The 14,996-nt window shown below is 45.7% G+C and overlaps 1 protein-coding gene across 1 annotated transcript; it reads left to right on the top strand.

The window, feature by feature from the left end:
• The first annotated feature begins 528 nt into the window (after positions 1-528).
• Positions 529-14,718, top strand: SNRNP70 (small nuclear ribonucleoprotein U1 subunit 70). The gene is made up of 10 exons (XM_035135425.3): positions 529-694; positions 2,334-2,490; positions 2,651-2,713; positions 2,923-2,977; positions 3,173-3,237; positions 4,355-4,417; positions 5,534-5,615; positions 12,171-12,272; positions 13,111-13,198; positions 13,803-14,718. The coding sequence occupies exons 2-10, from the start codon at positions 2,344-2,346 to the stop codon at positions 14,455-14,457; spliced, it is 1,320 nt and encodes a 439-aa protein (XP_034991316.1). The 5' UTR covers positions 529-694; positions 2,334-2,343; the 3' UTR covers positions 14,458-14,718.
• Positions 14,719-14,996: the final 278 nt, after the last annotated feature.

Below are 14,996 nucleotides of genomic sequence, written 5' to 3'. Positions count from 1 at the left end.
AAAAGATTGCCCTTGCCCTCTGTATTCAACATGATCAGGAAAATCTGGGCGAAATGACTTCTAATCGTCCTTCTGGCCAGAGGTAACCGACGGAACTCCCTTCCACGTGAGATTTCCACAGGCACGCTGACATGCGCCAGCAACGAAAGCTTTCCTACGCGCGGGTTTTTGTCGCGTCAGGAGGAAGGGTTCAAAGCAGCAAAATGCCACATGGACTTTGGAGTGGGTTTTTTGTTTTGTTTTTGGTGGGGTGTTAAACTGCTCAGAGGAGAAACATTCAAAATGTGCAGCTTCCCCTCTATACCCCCCAGGCGATACACTCCAAACCGTCCGGCTTCGCCCACCCTCGAACTGGCCTCAGCGCAGCTACCGGTAATACATAACATTTTATTCTTCTTAAGAGGACTACTTCCCTAGCCCTTCTCCAATCCGCGGCCCACCTCAGCTTCTTTCAACCGTAAAACTCGCGCGGAGGGATCACCGCGTTATTAAAACGAAGAAAAAGAAGAGCCGGCCGCGTAAGGATCCAGACATGCTGACTGGAGGAGGGAGGGAGGACTGGTTGGTTGGTTGGTTGGAGGCTGAGCATGCGCAGAGGCAGCACGGACTAGGCCCAGCCTGAGGCGGCGGCGGGCGCCGAGGCAGCAGCGGGAAAGAGCCCCCACGGCCCACCGCAGTGAAAGAGAGGCGGCGAGTACGTGAGGGAGCGTGGTCGCAGCCCAGGGGCGGGGGGCAGTAACCGGGGGGGGGGGGAGACGCTGTGTGAGAGGAAGAAGTGGGGTTGTTGTGGTGTGTTTCTACCCGCCCCCCCTTTGTCGCGCGCGTGTCGGTGTGCGGTTGGGCCAGAGGGGAGGGGCTTGGGAATAACTGGTGTGTTTTTTTGGGGGGGGAGGAGGTTTAAGGGCAGCGATTTTATGAGGGGGGGGCAGAGAAGCAAAGGTTGATTACAAAAAAAAGGAGGGAGAGGGGAGGTTGTGATTCTGGGTGAAGAGGGGGAGGGATCCAGGAGTCTGCTGGTATAATAATAATAGTAATAGTAATAACTATGGTACCTTATTATTCACACCGTTTTCAAAGCACTGCACTTATGTATGTACTGTGTCTGCTTCTACAGCAGCCCTGTACGGTAGGTCACCATATGGTTATTTCCCACCCTCTCCATAAGGCCACTTTCTGAGGCCTCTACCAATGCAGTATGAGGCGGGGACGGGGGAGACGGGACGGGGAGGGCTAAGGTGGTGGAATGGACTGTACCACTTCGAACTGCAGGTGTGTGTGTATGTGTGCGCTCACGTTCTTTGAATGCTCTCGTACATAGTGAAAACGGAGATGGGAAGAGCTGTGCACTGTAGAGAGAGCGGTTGGGTCTATAAAACTTCTCATCCTTCTTGCTTGCTTGTTTTCGCTCCTCGCAAGTGGTTTTGTACGCAGGGGGAAGGGGGCCCAAGGAGCACTGGACAATAATAAATTGCCCACTTGCGATGTGAAATGGTACAGTCCACTCTACCCCCTTCCCCCCACCCCACCCCCCACGCCTGTTTGATGCATGTCTGGAGCAGGCCTCAGATCTGAACAGTGGGAAGATTCAAAACAGGACTTCCTGTTTTGAAGCAGTCTCTTACCAGTGGCATTCTCTGGGACTACTTCTCCCAGGTGAGTGTGTATAGTATTCCAGTACTACTCTCTGCTGCACCAGCTGATAAGAGAGGTGTAGTATAGGGAGGAGGGAGCCTGAGAGATACTAGGTTGAGCTTAGTATGATTTACTTCTGAGTAAATGGACCCAGGTGGCGCTGTGGGTTAAACCACAGAGTCTTGGGCTTGCTGATCAGAAGGTCGGCGGTTCGAATCCCTGCAACGGGGTGAGCTCCCGTTGCTTGGTCCCAGCTCCTGCCCACCTAGCAGTTCGAAAGCACATCAAAGTGCAAGTAGATAAATAGGGACCGCTCCGGCGGGAAGGTAAACAGTGTTTCCGTGTGCTGCTCTGGTTCGCTAGAAGCAGCTTTGTCATGCTGGCCACATGACCCGGAAGCTGTCTGCGGACAAACGCCGGCTCCCTCGGCCTATAGAGCGAGATGAGCACCGCAACCGCAGAGTCGGACACAACTGGACCTGATGGTCAGGGGCCCCTTTACCTTTACATAAATGGACATAGGATTGTACTATAAGTCCAGCCTCCAATCATTGATGTTCAGAAGTGGGTTTTTTTAAAAAAAAACCTGGTTTGTGCATGGATGTGGATTACTAACAATTCTTGTGCCATGTTAAGAACTTCTGCACCAGCTGTCTTTATCCTGTTCTCAAACTGTCTGTTCTTTCTCTTATGTGTGGCAGGTTTTCCAAAATGACGCAATTCCTGCCCCCAAATTTGTTGGCACTATTTGCCCCCCGTGATCCTATACCCTACCTACCTCCTCTGGAGAAACTACCCCATGAGAAGCACCATAATCAGCCCTACAGTGGCATTGCCCCCTACATTCGAGAATTTGAGGTAAGTACTTTTAAGAATTGGCCTGATTTGTAATTTGTTAGAACATTGGCTAGTGCCTGCAGAGTTTGGCTGTTGCAAGAGCGGCTATTATTTCTCAACACTTTGTCCTTTGTTAAATTTGAGTGCCATTTATTAAAAAAATGAGGTCTTTCTCTTACAGGACCCACGTGATGCTCCCCCACCTACCCGTGCAGAGACGCGTGAGGAACGAATGGAACGGAAGGTATGTACAGGGCATAGCAATTTGTGGGTTATTGCAACAGTAGCTCTGATCCAGGATTCCTAGATTGCATGGGGGAATGCCTCAGGTTCTACCCTTGCCTGTTTGTAGCTTTTTTTCTTAGATGCTGAGGTTTATGGGTCCCTATTGTTTTCAAAGGGATGTATTTCTTCAGGTAGTTAATCTTCTGTCCTCAACACTTTTCCTTGCAGAGGCGGGAGAAGATTGAGCGCCGGCAACAAGAGGTTGAGACTGAGCTGAAGATGTGTAAGTCAGGGAGAGGCGTAATGGGGGAAGGAGTGAACTTTGTGAAAGTCACACCACTTTTGGTCTAACTATGAATGAATTCCGTGTTTCATTTGATTCCTCTTAAGATGGGCCTAATGTTCACGTGTGAAAGGACAAACGACCCCTCCCTTTTCCTCCATTTCTTATCCGTTGCCTTATTCTTCTTCCAATCAGGGGACCCTCACAATGATCCCAATGCTCAAGGAGATGCCTTCAAGACTCTCTTTGTGGCCAGAGTTGTAAGTTACCTTCTTCCTTCTGCCAACACTTTGTTTAAAATAAATTGCTAGTGTCCTTACCAGTAAGAGAGGTCGGAATACAGATGGAAGCAAACAGCTGCTTTAGCAATTTCCACCATTGCCAACAGTAAATAAATATGTACTATGTAAATAAACTTATAAAAACCAGGATTAAAAATTATGGCACAGCTTTTAAAGTGTTAAAAGTACGGAAAGAGCACAAAGAACCCCTCGTGCCAGGGATCTCCCCATTCATCCTGATACAAAGTCATTCTGATTTTCTTGAGAGAAACAGGCCATTTCTGAATCACAGAAATGGGCTAAGCTTCATAAACTATTGGAATTTTATATGGGAATGTAGCTCTAGGGAGCAGTGGAAGCATTAACTACACCATCCCAACATTGTGTGGCTTTCATGGTAGCAAGTAGGATCATTTTTCAGATTGCCCCACCTGAAGAGTTAAGAAAAGTCTGGGAAACAGGACTGGGACAACATGAAAATGATAATTAACTCCCTTAAGACTATCTTACTTTCACAACAATGCATCAGCATTACGTTGTAGAGGTTTTAAGACAAAGGGTCTTTCAAACACATGTGGTGGACATGTCATAAGGGATGAGATATTTGAGGAAAAATTCAAAACAACTAGGCCAACAAATTACAAAATCCCCAGAAATAAATATTCCATTTGTTTTTAAATAATAAAAATGATGGTCTGAAAATTGGGACCTTAATTTGGTGAGAGCAGTGATTGCAAAAAAATTGTGGAAGAATGGAGCTACAATGAATAGTTGGAATTCAAATAGTCTGGCTGAAAAGCTATGCAGATTGGTAAAGTTTTATTTCATACGCATATAAATAAGAAAATGACAGAAGGGTTCCCAGGGTATTTCAGAATTTGTGCATATAGTGTAGCATACTGTCTGCATCAAATATATGATTGCTCTTTGAGGGGGGAAATGGGTTCTCTTCTGCGAACCTTTAACTGCTTCTGTGATATTTTGCCTGCCAGTTTGTTTATATCATTTAAGTCATATCTACAAAACAAACAAAAACAACTCTACCAGTTATGATCTCTATGCCTGCTCCTTATTTGACTTCCCATTTTCCTTGCAGAACTATGACACAACAGAATCCAAGCTGAGGCGGGAGTTTGAAGTTTATGGCCCTATCAAAAGAGTAAGTAGAAAGATTATTTTTGCATCTGTTTGGCAACCAATCAATAAAATTCAATAGCTGTTAGATAATAATTTATTGAACATAATTATCGCCATATTTCCCAGTGATGAATTGTGTAGCCCAGTATTTTGGGGTGGGTGAGGGGCTTTCTGCTTAATTTCATTGTTTTAATCCCCATTTACCTCTTTCTAAGAGAGTAAGTTTTAATCTTCGTTTTCTTCCCACATCGTTTTATTTCATTTCAAAGATAATTGTTTTGCATTCAAATGCTTCTGATTTATCAGAAGCACTTCATATATTTGGAACATATCTCTAGTTCTGTGGTTTAGGATAAATCGACTTGATTTTAACACTGCTATCTTTCCAATGCCTCCTGTCTCTCACATTGTTTTATCAAAGACATTTACAATGCTGGGGTGGAGAGATGTAAGGGTGCAAGTGACTCTTGCGGAAAAGCTGTTTCTATCTCAACTCATTGAACTCCTTTTTTTTAGCACTTGTACATGGAAGACAGAACTTGTTCCCTGGGATTTCTACTTTCCTCATCTCTGTGCTATCATTTCCTCATTTCTCTAGTGCTCTCACAGCTACTCTATATAGAGGGCACAGTGGGAATTTCTAGGCTTAGTTCATACAGAATGTAATGTGGGCTTTGGAATCCGGAGCTTCCTGTATCTCTTAGGTACAGTGGTGGCTCTACTTACGAATTTAATCCATTCCGAACGAACATTCGTAAGTCGAAAAAAATTGCAAGTCAAATCCCATAGGAATGCATTGGGAGAAAAAATTCGTAAGTAGAAAAAATCCTATCTAAACCGCATCCAAGATGGCGGACGGAGCTCCGTTCGTAAGTAGAAACATTTGTAAGTAGAGTTATTCGTAAGTAGAGGTACCACTGTATCTTTTTTGTTGTTGCAGAAATGCCCCTCTAATTACACCATAGCAGACATGGTCAGCCAAGAAGCCGAAAGTTGAATGTGTACTGATCATTTTCCTCTTTGTGGTCTCAAGTGAAGGGGTTTTATAAGGAGATGGACTTCATTTGTGTCCTAAGAAGGTATTAGGGCTATACATTTAACCAGTTAACCCTTGCTGCCACTTCCAATTCTGTTTCAGATCTACATGGTGTACAATAAGCACTCCGGCAAGCCACGTGGCTACGCCTTCATTGAATATGAACATGAACGTGACATGCACTGTAAGTACAATAGTTTTCTGGGATGTTTTTATGATTTGTGCGTTTTGTCTTTTTATAAATTAGTTTTTCTATTACAAAAGCATGTTTTTTTTTTTCAAAGCCCTTGAGTTATTTGAGGGCTTGGGCTCCCCCCAACAGGTAAGTACAGAGTGGGGGAGCCTGGCTTGGTTTGGCAAGCACCCAAGTTCCGTTAATCTGGCCCTGTTGGGTTTCCGAGTGAGGACCCTTCCAGTCATACCAACAATAGAAAGTGGGGGGGGGATCCTTCCAATCACATCAATAGTTGAATCCAGAAGGGAGAAAGTTTTACCCCCTTCTCCCTGTATATTTTGTCATTCAATCATTCATGTAGGGTTTGGACTTGGGAATCTCAGTTTTACTCTAGGTAGGCTTGCTCTATTTCGAGAGCATCACTTCCATCTCTTTGTCTAGTCCTGAAAAAAGAAATTAACGTAGCTGGGGTGCTGCAAATGCATTGTGTGTGAGCGTATGTGTATGCTAAAGTAACAGGCAACAGTTCAACAGCTCTCATCTTTACCCCTCAAGATTCCCTTGTGTTGGGAGGAACCCTGTAGACCGAGGGTGGGCAACTAGTCATGCCAGCATCTTTTTGGGCAGGCTGGAGTTCCTGCTTGCATTGCCGAACCCAGCAGCGTCATAAAAGCTGCCCCCCACACTCTGAACTGTTGCCCATCTCCTTTCTGTTAAAATTTTTTTAAGAGGGGAGAATGAATGCTGTGAAGAAGTAGTTCTTCTAAAGCAAGTGTAACTTTGACCTGTAGCTGTGTTTTGAAAAGATGCTGTTGTTGAGAGGCGTGTTGTGAGCGGGGTGTATTAATTCTGTGTTCTTATTGTCACTGCAGCCACCTTTCTGATGGCTATTGCCACTGCTGGCTTGCAGCTGATCCTTATGCTTCCCCTTTACAACATCTCATTGTATGGTTGGTATAAGGGTTTGTATAATTGGTAAGAAACCGCAGTACCCAACACACTTCTATACACAAGCCAGGTCAAAGGCAGATGCTAGGTGACATGACTTAGTGTGGAGGTGGGGTGGAGGGAAGGAAGAGGAATATGTTTCTCTTCTGGCTTCTGCGCTGTTCTCTTGCTGTGTGGAAGGAGAAGGAGAAATGGGTTCCTTATGCTTGGTTGTTGGCCTTATATTTTGCAGCATAAATATAATGGGGAGGGAGGGAAGAATAGTAGGTCAGCCCTCTCCAGTAGGGCTCAAATATCCTGAGTGAACCCTCCCTCTCCAAGACACACATGTGCTGTTTTATGCTCTGCACTCTGTGGGGCTGGATTGGCAATCATTAAACAACGCAGGCAGAAACAGTTTGCAAGTGAGAGTTATTTCAAAAATATTAGTTTTGCCCCAAGTAGGTAGGGGCTCCTCACTCCTTTTCAAACTGGCTAGACCAAAATGCTTCCTCTCAATCATTAACACACATAAGAAAGTATCACAGTATTTGAGGTCACTTTCTGAAATCTTCATGAGAATGTTAATCTTTCTACCTTCCATCACTGCTTACATTAATAGTGTAGACACAAGTGATGGTAAAGTCTGATGCTAATATGAGGCTCCCAAATATCCTTGCAGACCTGGGTTAGATTGTGTTAGTGCTCTTTGGAAAGGACTGGGCTGTGTTAGTCCTCTTTGGAAAGGTGGGAAAACCGTAGACTACATCTTTCTTAAAACATTCTAGCTTATATAAAAGCAAGTTGCAGCATATTAAGGCAGCCTTGTAATTTAGCACTTGCCTGATGTTTGTGGCCGGTGACAATTGCCCAAAGAAGCACCTCCAGTGTCAAGAGGGATAGAGCCACTCACGTATAAGCTCCATTATTCTATCTTGAAAACAAGATAGCATCATAAAGCATGTGTACCTGGCTGTCTTCTCACTTTACTTGGACAGGCACCCGGACTAGGTGCCTGGGCAGTGGAGTGACTGGTAGCAGTGAGAGGTGGAGTGGTATTTGTAAGCTTAGGAATGAATGGGAAGCCATCCTCTGAACAATTATTTGCATGGCTGTATTAGGGGAGAGCAAACATCGATATCAACTACCACTTGAGTCAGTTCTTGAATTTCAAAGTTTTAACAGATTGTACACTTGTGGAATGGAGGATTCTTCCCAGTTATTGGGTCACTTGAATCAGATTGAGACACACGGGGCCTTACACAAGTTACATTTTAAATCTTTTGGCTTTGGTGCTTTATCTCTAGGTACGGAAACTGCATTGACTAAAAATATTTTACCATGAGCCATCGCAACCTGCCCCTGGCCAAACTTGGATGCAGATATCTTTGTTAGAGGCTCCTGTTAATGTACATAATCCCTGAGTGGCTGATGTGTGTTTCTTAGGAGGGAGTGCATTTTTATGCCTGTGCTCATCGATTGATAGGAACCAGGACTGAGGATATTTGAGCTCTGCTTTTAGTTAGGAAGCTGATGGGTGGTTGGGTAGTTAGCAAGAGTGGGAGCACAAAGCTATGTAGAGTAATTCCTCTGGCTACCCTTGCAGGGCTTGCCAAGGCCGTAATGGGACCTGCAAGTGGGACACGGTTGGGATGTCTGTCTCAACAGAGGTTCTAAATCGTTGATCCCCCAATGTGGGTTTTAACATACAAGCAGGCAACTATACCACTGTTGCTGGGTTCCTAATTATTGCTAGAGAAGGCAGTTCAGAGACATCACACATACCTTGCTGTTCTTTCTTGTTATCTTCTTTTCTGTCTGGCTCCTTTAGTTTAGATCTTTCAATTGTGTAGTATTTGGAGCCCTCAACCCTGCCTAATGCAGGCTATAGCTAGGAATGCCAAGGTGGGGGGAGGCTTGGTAAAAGGTAAAATTCAGGACTTACACCTGAAAAGGACCATCCTGCGCCTCCCAGTATTTACATTGGAAGGATGTGTTCTGTCAGAGGCCTTTAAGCTTTGGAGTATTGAAACTTAATAAGGATTTAGATGGGGCCATTCAGCTTGCCATTGTCTGCAAGGCAAGATCTAGAATGTCAAAGGCAGCAGTATATCACTAAATAGCAAATCATAAAGGTCAATGTGCATGTACTCTGCACCTCTGCTTTGCTTTGGGGCACTGTTGACTAGGTTGGAAAGTTAATTAAACCAAAAAAACCCCACCTTTGCCCTTGAAACTTTACTGTTTACCTCTGAATCTTAGGGGGAAAGCGGTAAGTGCTGCCCTTGGATCTGTTAAGGAACAGGAAAAAACAAGAGTGCCTATGAGTTTAGTATTGGAGCTATGAACTGCTTAGTGTGCTGATTAACAGGTGTTCGCTGTTGGCTCCTTGAGGGACTTGGTAAATTATGAAAGCTCCCTCCCCAGCATTGTGATTATGTGTCTTCAGCAATCCAGAGCAGAGTGTTACTTTGCCAAATTCTGATAAGTAAGTGCTACTTACAGAGAGTCTCATACTCATCTTTTACATAGCAATCTTGTCACAAGATGGAGGGATTCCTTATACATTCTTCTCTGTTGATTTGTTCTCATAAAGGTGTGCCCTTATAAATAGGATGAGAGAGGTACAGTGAATGAAGATGCACACCCTGCGTGTCCTTGCCTCTTATTAATTGTGCAAGCACATGAAAGCATGAAGAATTATTAGGAATCTCTTTGTGGTGAGATTTCTGTGTGAAAAATGAATTCACCAAGTTATCCTTTAGAGTAATGTGTGAACTGGCCTCTCCTAGAGAGAAAAGTTTGAAGGCATTGAAAAGCTTTGAAAAACCAGGGCTTGGTCATTGATGGGATACCAGAAAGGGCTTGAATAGTAACTTTTCAGGCCTCAGTGTAATGTGACAACAGAGCTGTTCTAGGTGAGCTTCCCCAACATGTCAGCTGCTGCTGCTGCTCAAAGCCCTTGAACGCCCTGAGAAAAGCTTGGGGATTTTTTTATGCTAGGGTCATTGTGCTTAATTATAAAACGTCCCAGGAAGGTAAGATGCAATGCAGAGGGTGGTTTCAGGTAAGCAATCTGGGACTCGCCCAACCATGGACTGACCTCTTCACTGGAGAAAAGGCCCAGCTTCGTCTCCTATCTTCAATAAAATGGTGGTGAATATGGGGGGCAGGGACGCTGCTCCTTGCTGACTTTGGTCCACTGGCTGCCCATTTTGGAAATGAGCCATGAGGCTAACTTGGAGACTCAATTTGTAAGGGATGGCGGTCTGTCATCGTGCCCCAAGATCCAAACTGTGACTGGCTTCTGATTCTCAGGGCTTCGAGGCCCAGGATGACATCTTTGCCATTGGTCATTGGACAAAGCCTGACTTGACGATGAAGATCTTGTCAAGCTCCACCTTCCACAGCTTTCTCTAGTAGCTGAACAATCTCAACTTTTTGTTCTTTTCTTTTTTTTAATGAAGGTTGGGGGGATGGCAGACCGTTGGAAAAAATACATCCTCCTTCAAAGAAATTGATTTTTGGACTTTTTTAAAAAAATCAGAGCTTTTCTGCTGTGTACTGTTGCATCAGAATTTAGAACAGGTGAAATCAGAAGAGGTGAAAATGTTTTGTGCAGTTAAGAGTCAGTCCTTTTTTCTTTATTTCATGGAACCTTCTGTTTGAAATGGAGAGCTTCCAAGTCTCTTTTTCTGAAGTAATATTTTCCCATTAAAATGTATGTACATCAGAAGATTTTTGCCATTTGTTTCTATAAGAAGGGAATTTCAACCCTTTTCCCCCCGTTACGTATATGAGAACATCCTCCTTGAGCATGAGAGAGGAAGGGAGAAATCCTCCGTACCCACATTGAAGAGAGAGATTATCTCTTATCTTTTTATGTGCACGCTTAAGGATAATGTTTTTATTTTTCCTCTAATGCAGTTTATGCATGTGGTTGGCTTTAAACCTTTCTATTTAATTTTTTGTGCTTTTCAAGAAAATGCAGCCTCTGCATTTTTATCTAAAAATAACTGCATACGTTCCCCTGCTCTTTTGAACTGCGCATGTTCAATAAAAGTAAAATTTCATTCTTGAAAGTGTCCCCCAAAAAGACATACAGTCAACTACCTTGCTCTGTTTTTTTAAAAGACACCCAGCACTTTGATAACTGATAATAAACAATGGCAACATTTGGCTCTCTGAATTTGGTGATGGGCATGTCTTTAAAAGGGAATACTTCAGAAATTTGTGGATTGAAATCCTCTGGTAGTGTCTAGTGCTGCTTCACTGACCATGGGACCTACTGCCCACACCTGCATTATTGACCACATATAGGTGCCTTTAGTATATTTGAGGAATGGTGGTGCGTGGGAGCCACAAAGCTTGCAAGGACCCCTTAAGGCATAAACTATCTTCAAGCTCTTAAGAGTTTTATGTAGTTTTGGGGAGTGGGATGAGGCGGGGGGGGGGGACTGGGGAGGGGCTGGCAAGGGTGGGGTGGGATCTGAGCGTCCGACTTCTGCTGCTGAGACAGGTAAGGCAGGGAAGGTCGGCTCAGCAGCTAAAATGCAAAACCCAAAATACCGCCCCAGCCGGGGGCGCCCGGGCAGGGGGGAGCTGCGCCTCGGGCCCCAGCGCTAGCAGCCCGATGCAGTGAGTTTGAGGAGTTAAAAGTTGCAATGGTTTTGTAAGTAGTTTCTCCAGGTAAATGCTTTTATTTCCTTTTTACTTGTTAGCTGTGCTCGCCCACCCTTCCTTTAGCAAGTGGCTTGAGAACATTTCCTCTCCCCTAAAAGTTGTCCTAGAGATTTGCAGTGGGTTTGAAAGCGGCAAGGGGGGGGGGAATAGTGGGTTAAAGTGGCCTTGGGAGTGTTGAGCGAGGGTGCCAGCCAGTTCCCTGAGTGTTTTTCCTTGTGCGTACTACCCTCTCCCTTCCCCGCCAGACCTTTCACTCCCCTGTAACCTAGAAAGCATTTATATAGCCCTCTCCCCCCCTCCCCTTCACCTGTTTGGTCCCCCCTCCAAATTTTTATTTATTTATTTTGATGGCAGGAACTCTTGCTTTTGGGTTGGGTTTGGGGGCATGGCCAATCTTGGGACTGGCTGGTTGGGGATACAAATAAGCAGCAGAGCCTGGCCCACTCTGAGGTTTGCTGGGAGGGCTGGGGTGGAGGGCTTGCTTGTCTGTACCCAGCCTTTTTCCTTCTGGGCAAGTGATGTATGTAGTGTGAGTCTTGACTGCTCAATAACCTTCCTTCTTTTTGCAGCAGAGGCCAGGGGGGGCTACATTATGAGGTGGTGCTGGGGATTGCTCCACAACTCTGGGGCTCTGCGGCAGCTGTGGTCAGGCAGCCCATAAAGCTTACTTGCCGGTTGTGTCCCCCCCCCACTCCCACAATGATGTGGATTTTGCCCAGCTACTTTAATCAAGGCAAGCTCTTGTGTTCAGGACGAGCTTTGAGGAAATGCTTCCCAAGCAGATGTGGAGCAATCCCTCGCCCGGGGCAGCGGGGCCACGGGAGCCTCCTTAAGAATCCTTTGTGTGTGGTATATGTCTTTGGGGGCGGGTGGGCTTGTTTATGTGCAGTCTGGATAATGGCAGTTCCCTTTGCCCTCCCCTCCCCCCTGGATACCCCTCCTAATCTGTTGCAGCGGCATACAAGCACGCCGATGGGAAAAAAATAGATGGCAGGCGGGTGCTGGTGGACGTAGAGAGAGGCCGCACGGTGAAGGGATGGCGCCCACGCAGGCTTGGTAAGTGTGTGCAGAGAGCTGTACTGTGCTTGCTGCCAGTTTTTTCTGCCCCACCCTTGTCCCCGATAGTTGCAAGTCCTAAGAAGTCTTGAGGGGGGCAGACATCAACGCTGCTAGACTGCTGCATTCTGGCCACCAAGAATGTTGACATTTAATAAGTGGAGATCAAACCATCTAGAAGACAAACCGAGGGAGCTAAATATGTCCAGCCCAGAAAGAAGGAAACTGAAACATAGGGAGTTGCGTACTTAAAGTGGCTATTCCCTATGTTTTCTGAGGGTGCGCCAAGAATGGTTAGGTCTTAGCAAGAGGAAAGTAGACTTGAGTTAAATGTTTCTTTGAAAACCTGCTTACATGTGGGAGCTGTTTGCCAGTGGAGAAATGCAGTTGAAAGGCAGAGAAATTCCCTGTGCTTGAGAAGTTTTCAAGGTAATGCTGGATAGGCATCTGTTGATGTTTTCTGTGAAGGTGGTTGTGTTGGGCCAGAGGTACTTGTCGATTCTTAGTCAGATTCTGGAAAAAAGGTAAATTATGGACATGAACCGTTCCAAGGTGCTTTCATCCTTCCTTCTGATCCCTCCATTTGGCAAGGTCTGCTTTCTGTATGCTTTTTGCGAGGCAGGAGAAATTGTTCTCACTGCAGATGTGGCTCAGAAACCAGGAGAGATCCTTTACCCTCTCTCTCTGGTTTCAGATGAGTTCAATTTAAGCAAGATATATTAGAACTAGAACAGCACACACTGGGCATACAAGTCTGAAGGACAGTGTTTCTTCCAGTCCTGGCCTAATTGTGAACAAGCCTGGAAAGACCCAACATTGTCTTCCCCCTCCTTTGCAGGTGGTGGTCTCGGTGGCACCCGGCGAGGAGGTGCTGACGTCAACATCAGACATTCAGGCCGGGATGACACTTCCCGATACGATGAACGGTGAGTTGAGTTGCATAAAGTAGAACAGATTGGTATCACTGCCATTCTCCCTCTCCCCTCAAAAAGTTATACTGTTATAGGAATTTCATTTCTAATACAAGAGAATGATTGGTGGCAGCTCCCATTCAAAGTATTACTTAGCACTAACTTTGTGCTAAACGTACAGAAGGCTTACAAGCTTATAGTCAAAAGCAAATATCCTATGGTAGCATTTAAAATTAGAACATTTCTCAATTGCAGCCAGACCCTCCTCTTGTATGTCTTAAAAATTAAAGACACACAAAATGGGACAGATTGAATAGATTTGTATAATTTGTCTCAACCCTCCCCCCCTTGATTGTAAAGATAAGGGTATGAAACCAGATTCTGTGATTAAGGTAGTTTGGATTGCAAGCCTTTTATTGTGTGTTGCTTTTGTATAATGCTGGATCATGGAAGACATGATAGTTAAGCCAGTTTGTAGTGCAGATGTGTCTTTGTAGAGATGCCATGTTCATTCATGGGTTTCCTCTTGTGTTGTGCAGTGCCAAAGTAGTAGTTAAAGACAATTACTTGACATTTGAGAAAGTACATTCTGTCCCCTCACCACCACCCCGGCTCACAGGGATCGAGACCGCGAACGGGAGCGTGATCGCCGAGACCGCAGCCGAGACAGGGACAAAGAGCGGGAACGCCGTCGCAGCCGATCCCGGGAACGCCGGCGGCGGACGCGGAGCCAAGAGAAAGATGAGCGGAAGCGCAGCCGGGAGCGCAGCAAGGATAAAGACCGGGAGCGCAAGCGCCGCAGCCGTTCCAGGGATCGCAAGCGGGACCGGGACCGGGACAGAGACAAGAAGGAAGAGCTGCCAGAAGTGGCTGAGGCCCAGCCTGATGAGGCCACCCTTGGCGAGATGGGCGTAGATGGGCTGGAGGTGAAGCCCGAAGTGGGGGAAGAGAAGGGCAGGGACAGAGACAGGGAAAGGGACAGGGATAGAGAGAGGGATCGGCGGCGCAGCCATCGCGACAAAGACAGAGACAGGGATCGTGACAGAGAGCGTCGTCGTGATAGGGACAGAGATAGGGACCGTGACAGGGAGCACAAGCGGGAGCGGGGGGAGCGGGGAGGGGATAAACGGGAAGAGAGGGGGCAGGACAATGGCATGGGAGAGGCCTTGGAAGAAACCAGCCAGGATATGTTCCTGGACCAAGAATCCATGCAGTCAGCTGATGGTTATTTGTCCACTGAGAATGGATATATGATGGAGCCCCCAATGGAGTGATGAATGGAGACGCTTCCGTGCCCCATGTGGTCCAGCCAGGTGAGGCTTTTGTCTCCCAGGCTGCCTAACCAATGAGGCCCCATCAGCCAGTTGATGTAATTGATTTTAACTGGTTTTGTTTAGAAGGGTAAGTCTGTTTCAGTTCTGCCTGTCCTACCCCATTTCTTCTTAACATGTAACCTTCCACGGATCCCTTGTGTATTTGGATATTTTTCTTTAAACAAGAATAAAGTGGTGTTAATGTTTTCTTCTCCATGTGAAGTGTGTCTGGAACTGACATGTTTAAAGAGAGGTTCTGCTGGATTCCAGGTTGTTGGCGGCTCAGAGATCCACAAAGAAAGTCTTGGTTATATGTCAAACATTACTGTTGCTGGAACCTTTACTGGTAATGGAGTAACGATTCAGCTTTTTGCTTGCAGTGAAAAGTAGGGGGGAAGCAGCAGAAGTTGGAAATGAACCAAGACAGTAAGAACTTCATTCTGTGAATTCAGTTATAGGAGTGGTATAACAGGAAGATAGTGACCAAATGCTAAAAATAG

The sequence above is a fragment of the Zootoca vivipara genome, chromosome 12, assembly GCF_965207765.1.
Source record: "Zootoca vivipara chromosome 12, rZooViv2.hap1.1, whole genome shotgun sequence".
Classification (NCBI taxonomy): domain Eukaryota; kingdom Metazoa; phylum Chordata; class Lepidosauria; order Squamata; family Lacertidae; genus Zootoca; species Zootoca vivipara.
The sequence above is the reverse complement of the archived record's forward strand: the minus strand, read 5'-3'. Positions and strand labels throughout refer to the sequence as shown.